General features: G+C 57.9%; 5 protein-coding genes and 1 long non-coding RNA gene across 7 annotated transcripts; 4 read left to right on the plus strand and 2 right to left on the minus strand.

The window, feature by feature from the left end:
• The first annotated feature begins 32 nt into the window (after window positions 1–32).
• cpsf3 (cleavage and polyadenylation specific factor 3) lies at window positions 33–5,505 on the plus strand. Its single transcript, XM_053881918.1, has 18 exons — window positions 33–378; window positions 507–570; window positions 639–736; window positions 801–929; window positions 994–1,171; window positions 1,243–1,332; window positions 2,124–2,274; window positions 2,341–2,516; window positions 2,589–2,747; window positions 3,240–3,386; window positions 3,453–3,605; window positions 3,665–3,773; window positions 3,835–3,933; window positions 3,994–4,088; window positions 4,153–4,240; window positions 4,930–4,996; window positions 5,077–5,173; window positions 5,232–5,505. Exons 1-18 carry the CDS (start codon window positions 308–310, stop codon window positions 5,319–5,321), a joined length of 2,061 nt encoding a protein of 686 aa, XP_053737893.1. The 5' UTR covers window positions 33–307; the 3' UTR covers window positions 5,322–5,505.
• adam17b (ADAM metallopeptidase domain 17b) lies at window positions 5,154–11,214 on the minus strand. The gene is made up of 17 exons (XM_053881915.1): window positions 9,394–11,214; window positions 9,064–9,196; window positions 8,862–8,995; window positions 8,709–8,797; window positions 8,333–8,644; window positions 8,180–8,266; window positions 8,008–8,118; window positions 7,687–7,831; window positions 7,534–7,619; window positions 7,321–7,473; window positions 7,067–7,266; window positions 6,904–7,007; window positions 6,610–6,744; window positions 6,423–6,553; window positions 6,190–6,357; window positions 6,066–6,119; window positions 5,154–5,999 (listed from the first exon to the last, which is right to left on the minus strand). The coding sequence occupies exons 1-17, from the start codon at window positions 9,482–9,484 to the stop codon at window positions 5,679–5,681; spliced, it is 2,454 nt and encodes an 817-aa protein (XP_053737890.1). The 5' UTR covers window positions 9,485–11,214; the 3' UTR covers window positions 5,154–5,678.
• Window positions 9,203–13,799, plus strand: taf1b (TATA box binding protein (Tbp)-associated factor, RNA polymerase I, B). The gene is made up of 14 exons (XM_053881926.1): window positions 9,203–10,197; window positions 10,791–10,889; window positions 10,949–11,033; window positions 11,095–11,192; window positions 11,249–11,435; window positions 11,493–11,622; window positions 11,682–11,781; window positions 11,844–11,991; window positions 12,049–12,223; window positions 12,483–12,517; window positions 12,591–12,675; window positions 12,743–12,804; window positions 12,880–13,108; window positions 13,183–13,799. The coding sequence occupies exons 1-14, from the start codon at window positions 10,072–10,074 to the stop codon at window positions 13,397–13,399; spliced, it is 1,776 nt and encodes a 591-aa protein (XP_053737901.1). The 5' UTR covers window positions 9,203–10,071; the 3' UTR covers window positions 13,400–13,799.
• On the minus strand, window positions 13,337–19,036 carry LOC128768823 (uncharacterized). The gene is made up of 3 exons (XR_008416286.1): window positions 18,929–19,036; window positions 15,581–15,652; window positions 13,337–15,453 (listed from the first exon to the last, which is right to left on the minus strand). It is a non-coding gene; the product is annotated as an uncharacterized LOC128768823 (long non-coding RNA).
• klf11a (Kruppel-like factor 11a) lies at window positions 14,645–18,357 on the plus strand. Of its 2 annotated transcripts, XM_053881975.1 has the most exons (4): window positions 14,645–14,781; window positions 15,405–15,609; window positions 16,463–17,135; window positions 17,203–18,357. In XM_053881975.1, exons 2-4 carry the CDS (start codon window positions 15,421–15,423, stop codon window positions 17,451–17,453), a joined length of 1,113 nt encoding a protein of 370 aa, XP_053737950.1. In that variant the 5' UTR covers window positions 14,645–14,781; window positions 15,405–15,420; the 3' UTR covers window positions 17,454–18,357. The 2 variants fall into 2 exon arrangements, with proteins under 2 accessions (XP_053737950.1, XP_053737951.1); XM_053881976.1 differs by lacking the exon at window positions 14,645–14,781 and having other exon boundaries at window positions 14,792–15,609.
• Window positions 19,037–19,255: 219 nt separating the features above from the next.
• Window positions 19,256–22,991, plus strand: LOC128768796 (ribonucleoside-diphosphate reductase subunit M2). Its single transcript, XM_053881970.1, has 10 exons — window positions 19,256–20,153; window positions 20,241–20,309; window positions 20,689–20,835; window positions 20,907–21,023; window positions 21,101–21,234; window positions 21,812–21,906; window positions 21,971–22,104; window positions 22,171–22,275; window positions 22,334–22,447; window positions 22,720–22,991. The coding sequence occupies exons 1-10, from the start codon at window positions 20,064–20,066 to the stop codon at window positions 22,870–22,872; spliced, it is 1,158 nt and encodes a 385-aa protein (XP_053737945.1). The 5' UTR covers window positions 19,256–20,063; the 3' UTR covers window positions 22,873–22,991.
• Window positions 22,992–23,091: the final 100 nt, after the last annotated feature.

The following is a 23,091-nucleotide window of genomic DNA, read 5'->3' on the forward strand; positions in this document are numbered from 1 at the left end:
AATGACGTCATAAAACTGAGCCCTGGAAGCAAAACGGGATGAAGAAGCAAATAGGGCAGTGACAAAGCGCAACAGTGACACGTGAAACCTGCTTCTGGGGTCAAGAGGCCACGTGAGTTCGGTTGCCATGGTTATGGAGGAGCGGCGGAACCTGTGCTTCGGTTATTGTCACACACGGACTCAGTTGAAGAGCACGCCCGGAAGTGACGACACAGATTTTGCTGCTGTAAATGCGGGAGGTCGTGTTTGAGTAAAGTGAGTGAGTCTGTCGATGGGGATTTAAAGTTCCATTGGAAGCAGAAGAAACATGGCAGCGAAGCGGAAGAGCGACGCCGCGGTTCCCGCCGAGGAGAGCGACCAGCTGCTCATCCGCCCGCTGTGAGTCCCGCGGTGCTCACCGCTAATGCTAAGCACAACAGGGACGAGTGGCGCTTTCCGATTAATTTGAATGAAAGCGAAACGCCACTGGTGTTTACTGTTTTGACATGAGAGTTGTGTGTGTCTAGAGGAGCGGGTCAGGAGGTGGGGCGCTCGTGCATCATCCTCGAGTTCAAAGGTCGCAAAATCATGGTAACGACTCGCGTCTTTCTGTTGTTGCGTTGCTCGCCGTTGGTTGATGTGCGCGCGTGTCACCGCAGCTGGACTGCGGCATCCATCCTGGTCTGGAGGGGATGGACGCGTTGCCGTACATCGACCTGATCGACCCGGCTGAGATCGACCTGCTGCTGATCAGCCAGTGAGACACACACGCACAGACGCGCGCGCGCAGTCCAGCGGTGTAACCCTCTGTCTGGACGCAGCTTCCACCTGGATCATTGCGGGGCGCTGCCCTGGTTCCTGCAGAAGACCAGCTTCAAAGGACGGACCTTCATGACCCATGCCACCAAAGCCATCTACCGCTGGCTGCTGTCAGACTACGTCAAAGTCAGGTAGGACCTCGGCGGGCTCCATCGCGGCGTGGGAGCGTCAGAGCTAACGCTCTGCTCCGCGCAGCAACATCTCGGCAGACGACATGCTCTACACTGAGACGGACCTGGAGCAGAGCATGGAGAAGATCGAGACCATCAACTTCCACGAGGTGAAGGAGGTCGCCGGCATCAAGTTCTGGTGCTACCATGCCGGCCATGTGCTCGGAGCCGCCATGTTCATGATCGAGATCGCCGGCGTCAAGGTACCGTGTCATGTGTCCGCGCCGCCTCCTCCGGGACCCCTGCTAATCTGTGTGTGTGTTTGTGTGTGTAGTTGCTGTACACTGGAGATTTCTCTCGCCAGGAAGACAGACATCTGATGGCAGCTGAGATTCCCAGTGTCAAACCAGACATCCTCATCACTGTGAGTCAGACACACGCCACATCAGCGTTTTTCACTGAGAGAGGGTCAGGCGAGTGGTGGACTCACAGAGGTGAACGATAGGAGGACGTGAAGTCCTGAAGCATTAGAAGGTGTTGAGGATCTGCCAACGTGAGCAGATCACATTGGTCCACTCACGTTCTCTCTACACACTATAGATCTATGCTGCTGCGCTCGCTGCTTCCCCCCCCCCAACACAGAGAAGAAGACGCTCAAATGTGCAACTTGCTGTTGGTTTTAAACCTGATGCTCCTCTAACATGACACACACACCTTCACCACACAACCATGGTGCGATCCTTGTTGGACCCGCGACGACACTAACATTCAAAACTCTATTGACACTGGTCGACCATCCGAGTTTGCTGCCTGGTTTAGAAGTTGGCTAAAAACTAAGCAGAACCAAACAGATTTGCTCCAAAATGTGAAGAGAGAAAGAATCACTGCAGTTATGAAGCTGAGGAGAATGTTGAAGATTTGTCTGATCAGTAGACTCGACTCATGCAAAAGAGATGGTGATGAAGTTAAAAAAAAGTTGGCTGTGTTGACAGTTTTGAAACACACTTTCTGCTGTTTGTTTTAACCAAACTGCTGAGCATCAGTAGCCGAGTAGTTCCTCCAATGAAAAGGGATTTTCTACTGAGCTTTGGACGGAGCACGGTTGCTCTTGGGCCGAGGTTCCGTCGGTGCTGAGACTGGGATTGTCCTCAGTGAGCCGTGGCTGAGGAAGGGTTGAGAGACACTGCTCTACATCACTCTCTCGCTCTCTCACAGGAGTCCACGTATGGGACCCACATCCACGAGAAACGTGAGGAGCGCGAGGCTCGCTTCTGCAACACGGTCCACGACATAGTGAACCGTGAAGGTCGCTGTTTGATTCCTGTGTTCGCCCTGGGCCGGGCTCAAGAGCTGCTGCTCATCCTAGGTGAGCGCAACGCCCCCTGCTGGCTGCCACCCCTGGGCTCACCGTGTGTGTGTGTGTGTCCTGCAGACGAGTACTGGCAGAACCACCCGGAGCTGCACGACATCCCCATCTACTACGCCTCGTCTCTGGCCAGGAAGTGCATGGCCGTCTACCAGACCTACATCAACGCCATGAACGACAAAATCCGGAAAGCCATTAACGTCAACAACCCGTTTGTGTTCAAGCACATCAGCAACCTGAAGGTCAGCAGGCCGGGGCCCCCGACCCCGAGTGGCTGCTGTTGACCCCTCTGTGTGTGTGTGTGTGTGACGCAGAGCATGGACCAGTTTGACGACATCGGGCCCAGTGTGGTGATGGCCTCTCCGGGGATGATGCAGAGCGGCTTGTCCCGCGACCTGTTCGAGAGCTGGTGCACCGACAAAAGGAACGGGGTCATCATTGCCGGCTACTGTGTGGAGGGCACGCTGGCCAAGGTGGGCGCACACGCCTGTTTCACTACCCTTGTGTGGACCTCTTCCCCTGAACCAGTCTGGAACCCAGTTAGAAACACCCAGTTATTTGGAAGTTTTTATCCTCAAATTGAGGCTTCACCTCGTATGGACCGGCAAAAGGTCCCCACAAGGAGGTGTGTTTCTCACAGTTGGTCCCCACAAGTATGGCAGTCTATGTCCACACACACACGTTTGTATTGCTGTCCCTGTGGGGACATAGTGAGGTTTCTCCTGGCCATCACCCTTTCCCCGGCCTCCATCCCTGAACCTAACCCTCCTAAACACATGGCTCACCTGGACCAGACTGGAACCCAGTTATTTTGAAGTCATCATCCTCAAATTGAGGTTTGGACCTGCGGTCCCCACAAAGATGTAAGGTCCCTACGAGGAGAGTGTGTTGTCAGGAAATGGTCCCCACAAGGCCATGCAAACAGTTGTGACTGCAATGACGGCGGCTTTGCTTGTGTGTGGCAGCATATCATGACGGAGCCGGACGAGATCACCACGGTCTCGGGTCAGAAACTTCCTCTGAAGATGTCAGTGGACTACATTTCCTTCTCGGCTCACACGGACTACCAGCAGACCAGCGAGTTCATCCGCGCGCTCAAGCCTCCTCACGTGGTAACCCCTGTGACCCTGCTGTGGCCCCTGTGACCCCTGACCTCAGAGCCACGGTTCTTTGTGCAGATCCTGGTCCACGGTGAGCAGAACGAGATGGCCCGGCTGAAGGCGGCTCTGATCCGAGAGTACGAGGACAACGACGAGGTCCACATCGAGGTCCACAACCCGAGGAACACAGAGGCCGTCACGCTGAACTTCAGAGGAGAGAAACTGGCCAAGGTGAGTCACAGCCGAGTCCGGACCCGGACACACCCTGACCCTGACCCGGCTCTCTGCAGGTGATGGGCTCTCTGGCCGACAGGAAGTGTGCGCAGGGGCAGCGAGTGTCCGGCATCCTGGTCAAGCGCAACTTCAGCTACCACATCCTGGCGCCGTCTGACCTCGCAGGTGTCCGTCCGTCCGTCCGTCTGTCGCCCACTCAGTACTGACCCCTCTGTGCCCCCTGCAGAGTACACAGACCTGTGTCTGGGCACGGTGACGCAGACCCAGGCAGTCCCCTACACCGGGCCCATTTCCCTGTTGGTCAGTCAGCTGCGCAGCCTGGCAGGTGGGTGAGACCAGCGCCCCCTGGCCGACCTGTCTGTGACCTGACTGTCTGTGTGTCCAGGTGAGGTGGAGCAGGTGGAGTCGGCAGAGAAGATCACCATCAAGGTCTTCAAGTGCATCACGCTGGTCCACGAAGCTGGCATGGTTCTGCTGGAGGTCAGGTCCTTGCACCAGCGTACTTTGCTCCAAATCACGTCTGACAGAAACCCTTGCTCCTCAGTGGATCGCCAACCCGCTCAACGACATGTTTGCTGACGCTGTTGCCACAGTGGTTCTGGAGGTCCAGTCCAACCCAAATGCCCAGAAATGTGAGTGATAACACACACACACACACACACACACACACGCTTGTCTTCCTATCTTAGCGAGGACTGTCATTGACATACATCTAAGCCTAACCATCTAAAACACATACCATAATTTCTGGACTACAGGGCGCACCGGAATATTGGCCACACACACAAAGTTTAAGAAGGAAAATCGGTCCTTTTGGTACGCACCGGTCCACGAGCGGCAGGTGCATTGGTGCTGTCTGCACTGCAGAAAATCCATGAGGGTCACTCGATGATCCTCCAGTTCTAGTTTTGAAAATGGGCTCCAGCATGGAAACTGACTCATGAAACAATCTGGGCAATGATCTGAACTGGAATCATGAACGCCTCACATGGTATTTACATTTAAAGTGTTGAAAAAGCGCTGATTTCACCCTGCAGTAGATCGTCTCTGTTGGCAGAGCGGCGGGCGCGCAGGAGAAAACGGCGCCATTTCAGCACTTTAAAGGTCAATAAAATGCCCGTGATGTCATGGGTTTGATGTGACAAGGCTCCACATTGTTGCCAGCATGACGCTCTTAAGACTGTAAAACTGAGGGAGGCTCCGAGAGACAGGGAGAGCACTCAGCGAGGCTTGGTCACGTCCCACGAAGACATCAGGTCCCCCCGAGGCAGTATAAACAAGTCCACACACTCACTCACTGAGGTGGCTGCTTTGGTTTCAGTTCTTGAAGGAAGAAGAGAGACGTTTGACATTGAAATCTTCACTGAGCGACTGGAGCTGATGCTGCAGTGAGTCACACACACACACACACACACACCAACACGTGGCGGCGGCTTCCTCCGTGACTGACGTGCGCGCCTGTGCTCAGCGACATGTTCGGGGATGAGTGCGTCAACTGCCAGGACAGCAGCAACATGACGGTGACGGTTGCCGGAGCGACGGTGTCGGTGAACCCCCAGACCAGAGTGAGTTGTTTGAGGCGGCGAGCACGCGACCTCAGCTGACTGTGACCTCTGATCTCAGGCGGTGACGTGTTCGGAGGACGAGTGTCTCCGCGAGATGGTGGAAGTGGCCGTCCACCGGCTCTACGACGCGCTCAGCCCCGTCTACTGACCATGCCCCCTGTGTGATGTCATCACCCACCGCTCACTTTTCTACTTTTTTTTATTGTGGCCAAGATAAAGTTTTGGCTTGTGACGTTCGCTTCCTTCTGTCCTTCTTCAAATCAAAGCATAAACTTTGTATAAAGCTTTTACTTCTCTGCAACATAAACATACAAGCACAAGTTTCAGAAACCTGCAGGGGGCGCTGGTGGGCCCTCAACAGCGCTTTGTTATTGAAAGCACGGGGTCCAGTCAGTCAACTGGAGTAGTCCTCGTCTGCCCCCGATGGACGAGCAGTGGCACTGCAGCTAAGCTTCCGATTCCCGTGGAATCGGTCAGGCGTGTCCGTGACGTCACCAGCTCGCCGTCAGCACTGCGTCTCCTTGTCCAGCCGCTCCTGCTTGGCCAGCCGGAAGGTCGTGACCCCTGTCATGTCCTCAAACGACCGGCGGTTCGACCCCCCCAACCTCTCAAAAGCCTCGTCCAGGTGTGAGTCCAAGCTGGGGTCTTCGTCGATGGTGGCCATGCGAGGACCATCCTGGGCGGCCGGGTCGGCGGCCGCGGCCAGGACGGGCGGCGTGCTGGTCTGCAGGGGTGCGGTGGCCGGGAAGCGTGGCGGTGCGGAGCAGACGGGAGGTTTGAAGATTCGCACGGAGGCCGACTCCAGGCTGCTCAGGAGCTCAGCGTTCTGGGAAGAGACGGGACTCCAGATAAGACGGGAACACCTGGGGGGAGGAGGGGGTGGGGCACTCACGCTGGAGAAGAAGAGGGACTTGGTCTGCTCATACTGCTGGTCCAGCTTCTTGTCCTGAAAGATCCAAACACATGCCATGTCTGCCGCAGCGGCGGGAGCCGGAGCCGAGCCGGAGCTGGCTTACCACACAGTGGACCAGGATGCTGAGCGGCACCCACAGTAGCAGGGAGAAGGCCACCACCGAGCCCACGATGTTGTCAGCCAGGAACTTGCCGAAGGTGTTGATGTCCAGCTTGTCGATGAAGTCCCAGAGCCGCTCGATCACGTCCTGCACCTGCTTCATGCACTTGCCCTGGACAGGCAGAGTTGATGCGGTCACAGCGGCGCCTGATGGACTCCGGCGCCGGTGGCACTCACCGCTCCGTCGCAGAAGCCCACCGTGCATGGCTTCCCTTTGCGCAGGAAGAGGAAGCTGCCGCTGGGGTCCTGGTAGGGGGCGCAGATGCCGGCGGCGGAGCGGCAGCAGACCTTGCAGGAGGAGTCGGTCTCTGCGGAGCAGAACGGAACCTGAGAACCTGCTCCTGTGCTGGGACTCTGGACTCACCGTTGCACGCGCAGGGAAGCAGGTCCAGAACCGCCTGGCAGAAGGGAACACACTCGCCAAGCAGGCACTGGCCGTTGTCCAGACACTGCGTCTTGTTCAGGGCGTCTTTGGGGGGAGGACACTCCTCGCTGTCGCCTGCTCGCACACACACACGCACACACACATGATCCCTGTGAGGATCCCGCTGTCGCCTGATGATGATGACGTTGATGTCACACGATGGTTGACACGTTAGCTGAACCGTGCAGGGCTTGTTTTGAAAGACACATGAAACAGGAAGTGGGTGAGACGCACCTGTGCAGTAGGAATGACCTTTACAGGCGGCATCCATGGGCTCCTGACACACCTGACCTTTGACCTCGAACGTGCAGTTTTTGCAGCAGGCGCTGTTCCTGTCACTGGGGAAGAGAGGGTCGTCACGGCAACGGCCGGCCGGGGTGAGCTGGGCGGGTCTCACCTGCAGCGAGCGTGGGGCCGCAGGCGGCAGGACGTGGTGCAGCAGGCGTCGGAGTGGAGGTGCAGCAGCCCGGGGTCGCACTCTTCTCCTCGCTCCACGCGAGAGTTGCCACACACGTTGGTGTTGCGCTCCCGGAAGCAGGAGGACGCTTTGGAGCGCAGGCGCTTGACGATGGAGCGCCGACTGCAGTCGGAGAAGACCTGCAGCGGGAGGCAGCGCTGTAAACCTGGACGGACCGTCGGCGCCCGGCTCACCTTGTTGTTGGCGTGGTCGCCGCTCACAGCGATGGGGTACATGACGAACTTCCCGCCCTGGTCCTCCCGTGGGGCGCAGTCCGGGACGTTGTCGGGGTCGTGCTCCGCTCCGAAGTTGTGGCCCAGTTCGTGGGTGGTGACCAGGTCCGCTTCCTGCCAGAACCGAGCGCTCACTCACAGGATCACGTGACCGCGCCACACCCCCCACCGTACCTTGGTCAGGATGGTCTTGCCATAGTTCTTGGTGCTGGTCAGACCCGTGTTGAGGTAGATGAGGCGCTGGTTGGAGGCCGAACACGCTGAGCAGAGGAGAGGAGGGGGCGACGTCAGTGACCCGCCCGATGGGCGGGTCCAGGCGGAGCTCACCTTTGGAGCAGAGTCCGCCCGGGATGTCAGGCTTGGCTGGAGCCACATAGGCCAGGCCCAGCGTGCCTTCGTCAAAGTCCTGGTAGGTGAAGAGATGGGCCAGACACACGTTGGCGGCCTTGTCCGCCATGTCCTCGCTGAATTGCTGCAGAGGGCCACACAAACACTCACACTCAAGGTCCGGGTCATGTGACTGAGCAGGGCACATGGTCAGCAGGCAGATGTTTGGACCTCCCCAGCTTCTACCTTCAGGTTTGGACCGTGTTGCTACAGCTCCTCCCACCAGGAGGAGCAGGCTCCGCCCCCACGTGCCCCTGTTACCTCCAGCAGTCTCTTGACGTCCCACACGTCTCGCCCGGGGGCTGGACTTCCCTCCATGTTGAAGTGAATCTGACCTGGAGACACGGCGGTGGGCATCTTCTCGATGATGATCTGCAACACACACACGCGTCCTCATCATGTCCCGGACCTGGGTCCATCTGCTCCGGCTCACCTGCTGGATCTGCACCCCGTATCCAGAGAAGTCCTGGTCCCAGGTGGTGTTTCTGTAGATGTCGTCTACACGATCGATCAGCTCGATCTGGACAGACAGACGGACGCTCATGCATATGTATGTGTGCATGTCTGTGGGGATGGGGGGTCGCACCAGGTAGTTGAGGGTGGTGCTCTCCTCCTCTCGGCCCATGTGTCTGAAGAAGCGATGGTCAGCCACCAGCAGCAGCGGACACGTGTTCCTCCTGGGATCCTGCACCTGGCGCTTTTCTCGGCGAGAGCCGCCGTCGGCCGCTCGCTCCTCGCTCCATCCCGCTCTCACGGCGGCAGGCAGGAGGTGCTCAGGGTCAGAGGTCAGGTAGCCACAGACGCTGGGACGCTGTAGTCGGCTGATGTTCCTGATGTCCCCGGAGCGGTAGACCAGCAGCCGGCCATCGGGGGGTGCTGCGGTGAATCTCCAGAGAGGCTGCGCAGAACAAGAGGAGCTGAGAGCCGAACCGAGCCCCCCCAACCCCCCATCCCCACCTCACCTCCACCATGAACTCCCCGTCCTGGCTCAGGATGTGGGCGGAGAACTCGTGGTCGTCGATGTGAGCCTGGACCCGCGAGTGCTGCTCGCCTGTGGAGACGGACAGGTCAAGTCCTCAGCCAGGGTGGGGCGGGGCGGGGCGTGGGGCGCTCACCAATGACATGTCCGCTGAAGTAGTTCTGCCGGTTGACCTGGACCGTCCGCTCACGGCCGCCGGCCTCCATGACCACAGCACTGAAGTCGTCGGTGAAGAGCTGGTCGTTGGTCCTCAGATAGAGCCGGAAGTGTCTGCACACACACGTGCACACGCGCTTGTCAGCTGCCCCGCTGCTGAGCTCCCGCGCTTCCTCACTCACCTCCTGAGCGCGTGGAAGCTCAGCTGCTTCTCCACATGTGTGTGCAGCGCCACATCGCGGCGGCGCAGCGAGTGCGTCTGCAGGCGTGACAGAGGCAGGACGTCGAAGTCTCGCAGCAGCTCGTGCAGTGAGGCTGGAAACAGTGGGACAACCCCAGTCAGCAAGTCTGCTTCACGTGACCCCCGCGGCCGGTCACCATGGTGACCACTTGATGCCGGATGTCAGCCCTCGCTGCACATTTTTATTAAGCCAAACGAGGCTCCGCGCGAGGGCGACCTCGTGCTGACCAAGACGCGACACTGAAGGACGGAAGACAAAGGCCAAACTCACACAGGTCCTGGTCCCGGTCCGAGTCCTCGGCCGCCTCGCTTGGACCGATGAAAACGCGAAGGGAGATTAGGAGCGCCGCCAGCAGCTGCATGGCTGCGGGATTATAATCCGGGATTAATCGGACACAAAGTGACGCGGAGGCTCGCGACTTCCTCGTCCCTGCTATCGGTTTGGCAGGAATCCTGTCAGGTAGACCGGAAGGGCTCGGTTTGGTCTCCGGAGAAAACTTTTCTTCAACGAACTCTGTTTATGTCCGACAGTCAAGTCGAACAAGGAAGCGCACCAAGCCCGCCGGAAGCACAGCGCATCGCCCACACGGCGGCTCCTTCAGAATAAAAGATCGCAGTCGAGCCACCGAAGTCCAGACGGCCATCGATCCTGAAGTGACCTGCCTTGACCTCACTCCTTCGTGGATTAACATTTTCCGTCCATACGACGGTGACGGCATCTAGGTGACGTCATTGTTGACCTCCAGACTGAGCAGTGGGAGAGTGTGACACGTGACCTGACGTCGATAGAAGAGTGGACCGGTGGGGACGACGAGCTCAGTTCTTCAGTGATTCGCTGCTGTGGACGACAGGGTGATGGAATACGTTCGACCTTGGTATGAAAAACGACACTTTGGTCTGTGTTTATCTTCCAATAATGTAACGTCGGCTGAGCGCGGCGACATCCTTCATGCTCCAACAGAGGGCAGCAGAGCGCCGCGTGGCAGCAAGCAGCCGAAGAAATCTGTCGGTGACGTCCTGTGGCCCACGTGCGTCGCGAGCTCCCCCGGCTACCAGCATGGACTCGGAGCTGACGGTAACTTGGCCGCTTCTCTTCTCCCGTCCGTCCGTCCTCGCGGCGTCAGTCTTCCGTGTGGTCCGCTCTAACTCCCGGCTCCTCGCTTCCAAGTGGCGGCGTCTCGCGAGTTTAGTGTTTCTCGGGTTGACTTCGATTTGTTCGCCTCTCGGGTCGCCCAGTGCTGCGCTACCGCGGATCAGAATCCAGCGACGGTTCAACTCGGCGCGTGTTCGTGTTCTCACTGCTGTTTACATTTCAGTGAACGCGGGGCTGTAGTTGGCCTGCTTCCGGTTTCAGAACTGCTTCCAAAACCCGGCGTGGATCGGCCGGGACAGTGGAAGAAGAGTCACAGACTTCTGTGGCGTTTCGAGTCGAGGAAGCAGCCAGTGTTGTTTTGAGTCGATCACGTGATCACGAGTTGCTAACGACTCAAGAGGTGACCCCGAACAACCCCATCACGGCTGTAGTTTGCGGATGAAAGAGTTTTCCCACAGCAGAATGAAGGACTTTAGACCTCGGATCCTGCCGGGCGCTTCCGGTCGTCGCCGGCCTGAGCCGTCATGTGGTGGTCCTCCTGGTGAGTCTGACGTGACCACGTCTGTGTTGCCCAGGCCGGCTTCACGGAGGCGTGCGGCCAGTGTGAGGCGGTGGACTGGGGCGTGTCCGAGGAGGGTCGCTTCTTCTGCCGCAGCTGCCACAACGTCATCGAGGTAAAGTCGAATGTTGGTGCTCCAGCCTCCCAGGTGTCACAGCCCTGGTGCCTCCACAGAGAAGGAAGGAGGTGGAGGAGCGGAGCGTCATCCCTAGAGTCACGCGCATCACCCGCGTCAGAGCGAGCCGTTCCGAGCGGCGCGGTGAGTCTGGCGGGGCGGGCACCGCCTCCATGCTCGGTCTGCTAACCCGGCGTCCCTCCAGGGGCGGCTCGAGCGTGGAGCATCTGCGAGGCCTTCCAGTTCATCCTGAGGAACCAGGCAGCCGCTCTGCTGAGACTGGGCGTCTCGCCCACCTTCAAGGTACCGTCGCGGTGAGCCACGTTCCGTGCTCATCCGCTAACCTGGCTGAGTTGCAGGACCAGGTTCTGCTGCCGCTGTGGAGGCGCTACCTGCAGGTCAGCCGGCTGGCTTACACCAGCGCCCCCATCAGGACTGCCGCCGCCACACCGCAGGACTCTGGGTCGGAGTTCAGCGTCCAATCGTCCGCAGCTTCCTCGGCTGCCTCCTCGGGCGAGGACAGCGACAGGCGCGGGTCAGAGAGCGGTAAGGTCCCGCCGGCCCGGGTGGCGGCTTTGGTCTGACCTCCTCACTGCTCCACAGGAAACGGCGTGGCCTCTGGCGTGTCGACAAAGCAGCTGTGCGCCCTGGTCAGCATGACCAAGACTCTGGCACTGATCCACTTGGCGCTGGTCTGGTGCCGGGAGTCGCTGACGCTCAGCGACCTGCTCAGGTGACTGGCAGAATCTGACGCTGGAGATGTGGCTCTACAGGCTTCTGCTCTGACTCCAGGCTGGTGAGCGATGGTCACGTGCCATACATCAACGCCTACGAGGGCCTTCCTGAAGAGATGCAGCCGGCGGGACCCGACATGGTCTTCTTCAGGGTCAAGGTGCCCACGTGCTGCTTGCTGTTGGCTGCACGGGAGCGTCACGCTGCTGTGTGTGTCCACAGGACGTGCCATCCTACCGCTGCCTTCACGCCGAGGCGCAGGCCGTGGCCCACCTCCTGGAGCTGCCCGCCTTCCCGCCCATCAGCTGTCAGAGTCGGCTGCACCCGGCCACGCTGGCCCTGCGCTACATGACGGAGGCCAACCTGCCAGGTACGCCGCCGTCGCCGCGGTGACCTGGCCGCACCACAGCTGTCCTGCTCCCCTCAGACGAGCTGCACCCGTGGGCCCTCATGCTGGTGGAGCGTGGCGCTCTGATGGACGAGGAGGTCCACACATACGGTCCCAGCACCTGCCGCTGCCTGCCGCCATACGACATCCAAGCAGCCGCCGTTGTGATCATCACCATGAAGCTACTCTTCGGGCTGGATGACCGTACCGAATGGTAGGTGTGCTGCAGGCGTTCTCTCATGGGGCTGAGCTTTTGAGGGAGACTTGTCGGTCAGCCGTGTGGAAGCTCTGCCGACAGCTCAGACACACCACCTCAGAGCTGAGCGAGGTCAGGCAGCTTCAGTGACCCAGTCGCGATGCCTCCTATCTGAAGAGCCTACTGTGGTCTGCAGTGCTCATGTCGTGCTGGAGGATGGTCTCCACAGCTCCAGGTTCTGCTCTCACCGACACTCACGTTCTTCACTGTCTCTCAGGGAACTCTCCAGCAGTGCTGGGGACCAGGATCCAGGTGGGTGTCTGCGCCCTCGGCTCCCTGCCGCGCCTGCGTGTCGCTCACCACGCGTGTGTGTGTGTGTGGGCAGGACTCTTCAGCTTCAGGAGGTGGTACCGTGTCCTGCAGGCGGCGCTCTTCCGGGCTCGGCAGTCTCATCGACTGGAATTGGCCAGGTACCAGACTTGTGACTGTTTCCATCAACACCAGGTGAGCCGCGGCGCTGGCCGCCTCTGTCCTCAGGAGACGCTGGAAGTCCCGGAAGCCTCTGTGCACGGACAGGAAGTCCTCCATGAAGAATACGCGTGAGTCCCGCCCTCGGCCCAAGGTCCCAGGGGGCCCGCTCGGACCTTGACGTCTGTTGTGCTTCTGTGGTGCAGGGACAGCTGAGCACATCCAGAACTGCTTCCAGAAGCTGTCGGACCGGACGCCTGAGGTGCAGCAGCGCCCCCCGTCCAGCTTCAGGTTCCTGTGGGGCGACCAGGACGGCGCTGACGGGCCCTCCATGCACCATCAGCGCCTGGGCCCTGTCGTCAATGGAGACCCCGAGCTCCTAACGCCCACGCAGCAGTTCTACTGGTACTTTCACCTCAAGCCCACTGCTCCCCGGTCAGCACCCTGGCCCGCCTTGGAAAGGTCAGGTGACCCGTCCACTTAATGATGTGGCACCTTTCGTCCGGCAGGATCTGTCGAAGGTGGGACACGGTTCTGGAGAAGAGCCTGCCCCACTCTCTGCGCTGGCTCCTGGAGTTCTTCTGCTTCCTGCTGCAAGTGCCGCTGGACCTTCTCTACCCAGTGGTGCTGAAGCTGGAGCGATGGCTCCTCAAAAGCCTCGGACAGAAACGGACCAGGAAATGGACCAGGACGCGGGCGCCGCCGTCCTCCACCAGCACGTCTTGACTGACTCCAGTGTTCACTCCTGCTTCTGTTTGGCTCGTCCTTTTTTTCCCACGTGTGACACATACATACACACACAAACCTGCATGAGACTCTTTAGGACACAACAGCCAGACAAGGACTTGCAGCACTTGGGTCCTTTGAGGCAAAGCTGTCTGGACTCGCTGCTCTGTCACCATGGCAACGTGGCCAACTGTGCCATGTTGCCATGGTGACAGCAGCTGGACGCGGGAACAGGAGCAGCTCAGTGGCGCTCATCGCCGGAGCTCTGTTACCTCAGATGACCCGCCCCCCAGCGGCGAGTGTGGGGCACTGCAGCAGCTCCCAGCACGAGAACAAAGGAGCGTGTGTTCCCGCAGGTGCGGAACTTATTTCTTTTGTTGAATTAAAAAGTGACGTTCGTACTGACGCTCCGCTCACCGTCTCTTTCTCTCTCACACACTAAGTCCGAAGCAGCTTTATTCGCCATGTATGTTGGCAGCACTCATTGAAAACCGAAACTAAACGGTCCCGGTTCTGGGATGTTCCGAGGTCGATGGACTGATGAGGCGAATGAGGAGCGCATCAGTGACCTCCCGTCACCCCGGTGCCGCCTTCGCCCCACCGCTCGCTGAGTGCGGGCGGGGACGGTGTTCCGAGGCGACGTGGTGGCCTGGTTCGACCCGGTCCTTTCAGGTCGCCTGAGGCGGCAGGAGGAGAAGCGACCCGGTGCACCAGACGGGAGTGAGGATGTTTACAACCTCCAGGAGTCTCTGGGTTCATGGACCCGGCAGGGCGGGGCACAGGAAGGAGACAATGAGGGTGCCCCCTCATTGCGCGGGTTGCGCGAGTTCGCGCCGCTCCATTCCCGAACCAGGGTCCAAACCCCGCTTGATGGAGCAGTAATCCAAACTCACAAACACGCTGCCGGCGGCGGTTACGTCATCGACCACATAACCGCTTCATGATCCTCGGCATTTGTTGCTCACGTGCGGAAGACGCGCGCCCCCGCGCCCCACGTCGCGTTCTCGCCAACCTTTCCCCCAGTGGGTGCGCGCGCAGGGTTCACCGGGTTCAGCGGGTTTACGGTGACACCACTGACTCCTCAGCCCCGCCCTCCGACAGACACGCACCCCGTCGCGGGCCAATGTGGACCCGCGCACGTAGCGCTCACGCCCCACCTGCTCTGTGATTGGCTGGCGCCCGCTACACCTTTGTCTATGATTGGCTGCGTGTTACCACCGCCAGACTGCGCTCCACTTTGTTTGTGTTTTTTTTTTTTTACTTGGTCGCCTCTTTTTTTTTTGGCTGCACTCAGCTGAACCAGTCTGCTAGCGCAGGTTCGGCTGTGGACCCGCGTCTCGGTCTGGACTCTGACGGGACCCGCTCGGGAGCGCTGCTGTCAGGTGAGTCACGCTCCGCCTCAACCCCGCTGACTGTCTGGACCGCGGGTTCTGGTCAGTGGTCGGGCGTGATCCCCGGACTCCGCGTCCTGCTGGCGCGCTGGAGCGGGTTTACCTGAGGTCACTGCAGCTCTGGAGCGTTGCGACTGCTATTGCTCTTTGTTTGTTGAGTTTGTGAAGCGCGTGCTCCGCAGATAAAGTTCGGGTTTGTCTGGGGACGATCCGGTTGCGCTGGTTTGTGTCTGCGTCGTTGTTCTGCAGAGAAAACCAGTGTCTCACGCGAGGTTTGTTGTAACAGCCCCAGATGTAGCGCGAAGCCGATGGTGTGTTCGGATGCGTGGGAAATCTCAGTGTCGCTCACAGGACGGAATCTGTTGCAACGCTTTGTTTGCTCCAACTGAACTTCCTGTTACCCCCGGGGGCGTGGTCTGTTGGGGGGGTGGCTGCCCCTCCGCAGTGGGAGCCCCTTCCCCCAGCTCTGATTCCTGAACCTGATGAACCTGGCTGCTCCATCAGGCAGCTGGGTGGTGACGTCATCAGCGGTCCTGACAGCGCCTCCGTGATGACGTCAACCGTGGCTGCTTCCGGTACTTTCCTCATGATCAACTTCGTCTCCTCCTGTGCAGACAGCTGAGCGCCATCATGGAAGCCAAGTCTCGCGTGGAGCACCATGACCTGGAGGCGGCAGAAGCACTGGTCAGCATGAGCTTCTGGGGTCAAGGTTCGCTCAAGTCCCGCCCTCTGACCCCGACCTCGGACTCCTGTGACTCCCTCCAAATGCAGCCCGAGACCAGGGACTCACCGAAGGACCTGATGTCCATGTCCTCTCTGGTGCGAACACAGTCTGATCCGCCTGTCAGTGATGTTGCCGCATCTGTGGAGATGATCTCATGTTGACCATCATGTTAGACCATGTCACGTGTTGACCATCATGTTAGACCACGTCACACATGTTGACCATCATGTTAGACCATGTCACGTGTTGACCATCATGTTAGACCACGTCACACATGTTGACCATCATGTTAGACCATGTCACGTGTTGACCATCATGCTAGACCACGTCACGTGTGTTGACCATCATGTTAGACCATGTCACGTGTTGACCATCATGCTAGACCACGTCACGTGTGTTGACCATCATGTTAGACCACGTCACGTGTGTTGACCATCTTGTTAGACCATGTCACGTGTTGACCATGATGTTAGACCACGTCACACGTGTTGACCATTATGTTAGATCACATCACGTGTTGACCATCACGTTAGACCATGTCACGTGTTGACCATGATATTAGACCACGTCACGTGTTGACCATGATGTTAGACCATGTCACGTGTTGACCATCATGCTAGACCACGTCACGTATTGACCATTATGTTAGATCACATCACGTGTTGACCATCATATTAGACCACGTCCCGTGTTGACCATCATGTTAGACCATGTCACGTGTTGACCATCATGCTAGACCACGTCACACGTGTTGACCATCTTGTTAGACCACGTCACGTGTTGACCATGATATTAGACCATGTCACGTGTTGACCATCATGTGAGACCATGTCACGTGTTGACCATCATGTTAGACCACATCACGTGTTGACCTCCATATGTCGGAACATGAGCGAGGTTGACGCAGTTTAAACTCTGCTCTGACTGGTGGGTGTGTTTGTCCTCCAGTGCATGACTCCTCCTCACAGCCCGAGCTTCACGGAGACCAGGGCGGGCGCAGCACCGCTCCCCACCACTGCAGACCTGCTGCTCGGCCCAACAGAGACCTCGCAGTTGACCCATCAGCCCGGGGCTTCCGGCGGCCGGGCCATGGCCACCAGCGTGATCCGCCACACAGGAGACAGTCTGGGGGCTCCCTGGAGAGCCGCTGCTGCGCAGGACTCACTGGACAGCGCCGCCTCCTCCTGTCTGACTCCCCCTCACTCCTCACCCCCATCTTCCTCCCCGACACCCCCCCTCTCTCCGTTGCTGTGTCAGGTGTTCCCCGTGGGCCAGAGCGGAATGATCTCTGCACTAGTTCACGCTCCAGTTCAGGTCCAGGGGGCCACAAAGTCCCTCCTGTCTCAGCCGGCTCCCCCGCTGCTGATGGGTTCCGCCATGCCTCAGGGGACGGTGATGCTGGTGGTCCCTCAGACGGCCGTGAGCCAAAACCTGACCCTGGGCAGCACCAAGCTCCTCCCCCTGGCACCAGCGCCCGTCTACCTGCCCTCCGGAGCCGGCGGCGCGCTGATCTCGCAGGCCGACTTCTCTCGACGACGCAACTACTTGTGCACCTTCCCGGGCTGCAAGAAGACGTACTTCAAGAGCTCGCACCTGAAAGCCCACCTGCGCACGCACACAGGTAAGGAGCGCACGCCCGGCCTCACACCGCGGCTCCGCCTCTGCTCACCAGCGCCGTGTCTCTGCAGGGGAGAAGCCCTTCAGCTGCCACTGGGACGGCTGTGACAAGAGGTTCGCGCGCTCGGATGAGCTGTCGCGCCACCGCCGCACACACACCGGCGAGAAGAAGTTTGTGTGCGGCGTGTGCGACCGTCGCTTCATGCGCAGCGACCACTTGACCAAACACACTCGACGTCACATGAACACCAAGAGGGCGTCGTCATGGCCGGTGGAGACGTTGAACAAAGGGGCCCCGCTCAAGGACCACACCTCCGAATAATATTCAGGCTCCAACTCAGGACACCAGGAGGCGCCAACCGCCGCTGAACAGGACAGTCTTTTGACCAGTCTGGCCGTTGCTCCTGGAAACAGTTTTTGTTGTCATTGATGTTTTTCGTTTTGAGGTTTTTCCGAGGTTTACATCCGCACCAGCGCCTCCTCAGGCTCAGACAGTCATTACACTCCAAATAAGAGCGAACTCACCGCGTGGTGCCACTCCATGTTTCCGGCGCAGTGTCGGTGTTATCAGGCTGCTGCGGTGTGGGCCCAGCCTCCTCAGCTGCTCAGAGCACGTTTTCAAATGGGACAGCATCTTCTGTCACTCAAGTCCAGCGAGAGTCTTGTGGCCGGAGCTGGGAGCTACCACCAGCAGAGGGCGACGATCCCGCCTTGCTCAGGACTTTTTACTCACGTGACCACAATCGTCCAGGCGCCGTTGCCTGGCGACGGGCTGCTACGCCATGCTCATCCTCACAACACAACCTGACGTCATCTGACGTGTTGTAAATCCTCTTTTGTACGTTCTCCATGTTTACTTCCTGAACACACCTTTGCCAACGGACGCACTTTTTCATTTGCCAAAGCCTCGCGCCCATGCTTCTGTCGTTGGCCTCCTTCTGTTTGGATGTAAATACTGTACATAGGTCGATATCTATATATGAATGTTACACGTGTTACTGCATCTGTTTGGACAGTCCTCACTGTGATACTACATGCGCTCTGCTTTACTGTCATGGCGGGGATTATTTAAGTGTTTTGCCCTCAGCATTGCCAGTAAGACGATACCTCATGTGATTAAAGTACTTTCTGAACTCTCACGCTGGATGAGACGCGTCAGACGCTCCATGTTTATGCCACGACTCGGACGCCCGGCTGGACAACAGCGCAGCCTCTCACGTGACGGTTCGAACCTGGACTGGAGCCCGCGCTCTGGGACGGTCTTCCGCTAGACGACAGGAGCCAGTGACGTCACGGGCCTGTTGTACAAGCGCCCGCTTCCGCACCCGGTAACAGTGTCCGGCCAATCGGACAGCACTTCCCAAGGGCGTGACCAATGGCAACGCAGCGACGCCGAGCCAACAACGCATTGAAGTGGTTTGATTGGCAGACGAGACGCCCGCCGCCGTGCCACACTGACCGAGATTCCAGTGACGCCATCGAGCGGGGATGGGCGCCATCGAGCGGCCCAAAGGAGGAGCGCAAGCTGTGGACCAACCTTCTGCTTTCATGGCGACAAGGAACCAACCCGGATTACTGCATTTGAATGGTGCAATGAGCGTAAAAGAGCCGGATACGAAACACTTCACACCAAGTGAAAGCGCGCGGGCAGAATTGGGTGCTGTTGTTGTAGTAATTACACCTGACCACTGAGGGGCACTCAGGGGAAACAGCACACTGCGCATGCGCCACAGAGCTCCGCGATCCAACAAAACGATCGACATTGTCATGTAATAGGCGTTTGAGCCTACGACTTACCTGCTGTAGTCCATGAGGTGCGATTCGCGGAGCATTGTTGTTCTGGCGAGCGCTCTGCGTGAGCGTGAAAACGGATGCTGGATGTCGTGACTCATCCATACGGCAGACGCACGCGGACAGGACGATACAAACCGGCAGATGCTCGGTGCCGCGACGAGCGGCGGCGCTCTCTATCTCAACTGCGGTCCACGCCGGGTTTGCATACCGGCTGGCTTTGGCTCTTTGCTGGTCGATGCGTGTGTTTATTCAAATGAAAAGTCTGTCTTGTCATTCAACTGACAGTCGCGCTTTGACGCTCGAATATTTCGTATGTAACCTCAGAGGGAGTGAAAATGACAACGCAGACAGAACGACAGAACACGTCTATTTTGAGGTGGAAAGTCGAATTCTTTAATGCGGCTGTTCACCAGAAAATCACTCTTAAAAACATTTGTCATCCCGTTTCCTAACCAGCAAGTGGACCAGCGGACCGCCTGGTCATGTGACCATTGGACTGCCACGATGAAACCCACTGACAATATCTATGTGGTCTCGTGCGGGTGAGCAGCCACTCACCTTCTAACAGGTGCTTTAGTTTACTGTCACATCTAGTGGTGGATGAATGTGCAATATGATGAGTAGAGGCAGGCGGCGATGCCTTCACTGTCACTGTGGCATCCACAGCACTGCCAACTGCCCACACCGTTTCAGCTGGTTTGTTTTCAGTCTTCTGGTTCGGGGAATGTTCCTCTTTCGTCTCGTTACTGTTAGTGTCAATATTACGGACTCGGGCGACGACTCGCCTTTGTTTACGCAACTCAATGATCGGGGGTTGCGTAAACGCTCATTGTGCAGGTTTCGTAAGCTGGCAACAAAGGCTGTAATCCCCCACCGTTTTAACTCGCGTTTGAACGCAGCGCGCATCTGATTGGATGCCAGGGTACGTGTGTTTAAAGAGCACCGCGGAAGAATGCCTCCGATTGGACCAGAGAGTTCGCGCGCCAACGTTTCAATAAAACGCTGGCCAGGCGAAGACGGCGCTTCAGTCTCTGCTTCTCTCGTCGCCCTCCTGCGTTCACCGCCGTCCGAGCTGCTTCCCTCCAGTTTTCCGCGCTTCCTCCTCCAAAATTGTCCGCACCACTGACGAGCAGAAACGATGATGTCCAGCCGCTCTGTTCTCTCCGTCCAGAAGGAGAACAACGTGAGCAGCGAGATGAACAAACTGTCGCTGAACAAAGAAAACACGGTGAGTGGCCAGCTCTGACCCACTGAGCGACTTTTCTCCCCTCGAAGCCTCCACGCCAACTGACGGTGGTCGTCTCGTCTCTTCCAGCCTCCGAGTCTCAGTTCTTCCCGCGTCCTGGCCTCCAAAACCGCGCGGAAGATCTTCAAGGACGCTCCGGTAAGTTCCGGTCCAAGAACGCAGTACCCAGAGGTTCTGGATCACCATTCATTGCTGTGGCACACACACTCCGTCGAGTTGGACTTGAGCACAACTTACTTCGCTGTTCCTGCGGTAGATTGGCTCGAGTGCTCGGTGCTCGACTGTATTGGTCTGTCAACATTGAGCGGCTCGGTATTCGATTGTGTCCACAGCAGAGACGTGAGTAACAATAACTAAGAGTTGCCTTGCGCTCGCGGCTCCACGCGCTCGTCCGAGCAGAGCAGCCGCGTCAGTAGCGCCGCAGCAGGCAGTGCAACATGAAGACACAAGAGTTCCCTCCTGGTTTGGCGGCCCTCTTCTCCAGACGTGTGACGTCCTGCTTCTCTGGTGTGTCCAGGCCAAAGAGGTGAAGGCGAGCGGTGGCGGGCAGACGGAGCCGCTGCTGAAGGACAACCCCCGCCGCTTTGTCATCTTCCCCATTCAGTACCATGACATCTGGCAGATGTACAAGAAAGCAGAGGCTTCCTTCTGGACCGCAGAGGAGGTAGAGGAGCCCGAGAGCCGCTGACGCTCGGTGCGGACCGGCAGAGGAACGTGACGCGTGTTTGTGTGCAGGTGGACTTGTCCAAGGACCTGCAGCACTGGGAGTCCCTGAAGGACGAGGAGAGGTACTTCATCTCGCACGTGCTGGCCTTCTTTGCGGCCAGCGACGGCATCGTCAACGAGAACCTGGTGAGGCGCCATTTAGTGCTTGTTACCACCATCATCATCATCATCGTCAGTGGACTGACGTGTTCTTTGGCCACCAGGTGGAGCGCTTCACCCAGGAGGTGCAGGTGACGGAAGCCCGCTGTTTCTACGGCTTCCAGATCGCCATGGAGAACATCCACTCTGAGATGTACAGTCTCCTGATTGACACCTACATCAAGGACCATGGAGAGCGGTGAGAGACTCGCACCTTTGATATCAGGAATGCAGTGGCGCCTCCATCATGGAGCATCGCCAACGTTTCGCTTCTCACCTCCTGGTTTTACAAAAAAGTGACATGGTATCTTAAAAAGCTTTCAACACGGCGTGAAAATTAACAATTATATTTAAGTTTACAAATTCAAAAGTTTATTTTTCCGATTTGAGGTTTCTTTTTAAGATTACAAATCTTTTTTAAGAGTTCAAAACTCATGGCACAGAAATGGTGTTGAGAGTGTGTCCTTGCTTTATGGGCGGAGCCAAATCAAGACTGACAGCAGAACATGTGGATGAGTCACGTGGATGTGGGAGAAGTGCAGATCCAACACACTGCTCCAATCTACAGGCTGGTGAAGCTGCAACTTGCTACCAGACATCATATAAAAGAACAACATTGAATGCAACGTCACTAGCGGTCCAGCACCGCTGAACTTAATGAAAATACAAAAAACCTTTATATTACTAAAATCAAATTATTAATTTTCACACTGCGCCGTACGCCTCCTGACCAGCAGTGCTCTCCAGTGAGCGCTCTCCCCTCCGTGTCCCCTCAGAGAGTACCTGTTCAACGCCATCGAGACTCTGCCCTGCGTGAAGAAGAAGGCCGACTGGGCGCTCAACTGGATCGGCAACAAGAACGCCAGCTACGGTGAGGGACGCCTCTGAGCGCTGGGCGCCGCTGTTGCTGACTCGTGTCCTCCGTGGTCGTGCAGGGGAGCGGGTGGTGGCTTTCGCTGCCGTGGAAGGCATCTTTTTCTCAGGCTCCTTCGCCGCCATCTTCTGGCTGAAGAAGCGAGGTCTGATGCCCGGTCTGACCTTCTCCAACGAGCTGATCAGCCGAGACGAGGTGAGCGGCGGGAGAAGGCTGCAGGAGGTGGTGGCTCCAGCGCTTCATGTCTCTCTGTGTGCTCAGGGCCTCCACTGTGACTTCGCCTGTCTGATGTTCAAGCATCTGCTCCACAAACCTTCTGCAGAGACGGTCACCGCCATCATCAGGAACGCTGTGGAGATCGAACAGGTGCGTGCGGCCGCCTCGCCCCGCCGTGGCTCAGTCATGTGACCACTCCTTCCTGCAGGAGTTCCTGACGCAGGCTCTGCCGGTGAAGCTCATCGGGATGAACTGCGACATGATGAAGACCTACATCGAGTTCGTGGCCGACAGACTGATGATGGAGCTGGGCTTCCCCAAGGTAGGCAGCCGCAGCTCGCCAGGACCGAGTCAGAGGTCCTTGCCAGGTCGCTGCGTGCGCGAGCGTGTGTGTGGTGATGAGCTGCGCAGGGGTACGTACATCGGTCAGAGATGGTGACCGAGTGTCTCTGCCGACGCTCAGAGGACAAGTGGTTCCCTGACGGAGGCATGGAGACACGATACTGCCGCCTTCTGAGCATCACGCGCCCGCGTCACCTGACCGGCGGGATCCGCCCACCTGGGTGTCTGACCAGCCGCTCTCTCTTTCTTCAGATGTTCCGAGTGGAGAACCCCTTCGACTTCATGGAGAACATTTCTCTGGAGGGAAAGACCAACTTCTTTGAGAAGCGTGTGGGCGAGTACCAGAGGATGGGGGTGATGTCGGGCACCAGTGACAACACCTTCAGGCTGGATGCAGACTTCTGAGGCGCCACGCGCGCGATTGTACATAGCTTTTAGCTGCTTTTTAATGTTTGTTTTAATGGACTGTACAGAAGCTAGTTTCTTCTAATAAAACCACCTCGACTTTTTGTTTTGGAGTCGTGAGTCAGATCAAAGGTCGGCTCGGAGCCCCTTGCAGGTGGGAGGGCTCCGCAGGAGAACATGAGCGTGCGCCTTATTAGACCTGGGCAGGGTGAGTTCAGT

This window comes from Synchiropus splendidus, chromosome 12 (assembly GCF_027744825.2).
Source record: "Synchiropus splendidus isolate RoL2022-P1 chromosome 12, RoL_Sspl_1.0, whole genome shotgun sequence".
Lineage (NCBI taxonomy): Eukaryota > Metazoa > Chordata > Actinopteri > Syngnathiformes > Callionymidae > Synchiropus > Synchiropus splendidus.

What these genes read in the sequence shown, in the direction of transcription:
- cpsf3 (XM_053881918.1), top strand. Translation starts at nt 308, where the DNA reads ATGGCAGCGAAGCGGAAGAGCGACGCCGCGGTTCCCGCCGAGGAGAGC. An exon ending in TCGAGATCGCCGGCGTCAAG is followed by an intron (nt 1,172 to 1,242) that starts GTACCGTGTCAT and finishes TTGTGTGTGTAG; the next exon opens with TTGCTGTACACTGGAGATTT. An exon ending in CGCTCAAGCCTCCTCACGTG is followed by an intron (nt 3,387 to 3,452) that starts GTAACCCCTGTG and finishes TTCTTTGTGCAG; the next exon opens with ATCCTGGTCCACGGTGAGCA.
- adam17b (XM_053881915.1), bottom strand. Translation starts at nt 9,484, where the DNA reads ATGCAGCTGCTGGCGGCGCTCCTAATCTCCCTTCGCGTTTTCATCGGT. An exon ending in AGCTTCCACGCGCTCAGGAG is followed by an intron (nt 8,996 to 9,063) that starts GTGAGTGAGGAA and finishes GTGTGTGTGCAG; the next exon opens with ACACTTCCGGCTCTATCTGA. An exon ending in GCACCACCCTCAACTACCTG is followed by an intron (nt 8,267 to 8,332) that starts GTGCGACCCCCC and finishes CTGTCTGTCCAG; the next exon opens with ATCGAGCTGATCGATCGTGT.
- taf1b (XM_053881926.1), top strand. Translation starts at nt 10,072, where the DNA reads ATGCTCCAACAGAGGGCAGCAGAGCGCCGCGTGGCAGCAAGCAGCCGA. An exon ending in TGCTGGGGACCAGGATCCAG is followed by an intron (nt 12,518 to 12,590) that starts GTGGGTGTCTGC and finishes GTGTGTGGGCAG; the next exon opens with GACTCTTCAGCTTCAGGAGG. An exon ending in GTCCTCCATGAAGAATACGC is followed by an intron (nt 12,805 to 12,879) that starts GTGAGTCCCGCC and finishes TCTGTGGTGCAG; the next exon opens with GGACAGCTGAGCACATCCAG.
- klf11a (XM_053881975.1), top strand. Translation starts at nt 15,421, where the DNA reads ATGGAAGCCAAGTCTCGCGTGGAGCACCATGACCTGGAGGCGGCAGAA. An exon ending in TGATGTCCATGTCCTCTCTG is followed by an intron (nt 15,610 to 16,462) that starts GTGCGAACACAG and finishes TTTGTCCTCCAG; the next exon opens with TGCATGACTCCTCCTCACAG. An exon ending in CCACCTGCGCACGCACACAG is followed by an intron (nt 17,136 to 17,202) that starts GTAAGGAGCGCA and finishes GTGTCTCTGCAG; the next exon opens with GGGAGAAGCCCTTCAGCTGC.
- LOC128768796 (XM_053881970.1), top strand. Translation starts at nt 20,064, where the DNA reads ATGATGTCCAGCCGCTCTGTTCTCTCCGTCCAGAAGGAGAACAACGTG. An exon ending in AGATCTTCAAGGACGCTCCG is followed by an intron (nt 20,310 to 20,688) that starts GTAAGTTCCGGT and finishes TGGTGTGTCCAG; the next exon opens with GCCAAAGAGGTGAAGGCGAG. An exon ending in AGCTGATCAGCCGAGACGAG is followed by an intron (nt 22,105 to 22,170) that starts GTGAGCGGCGGG and finishes CTGTGTGCTCAG; the next exon opens with GGCCTCCACTGTGACTTCGC.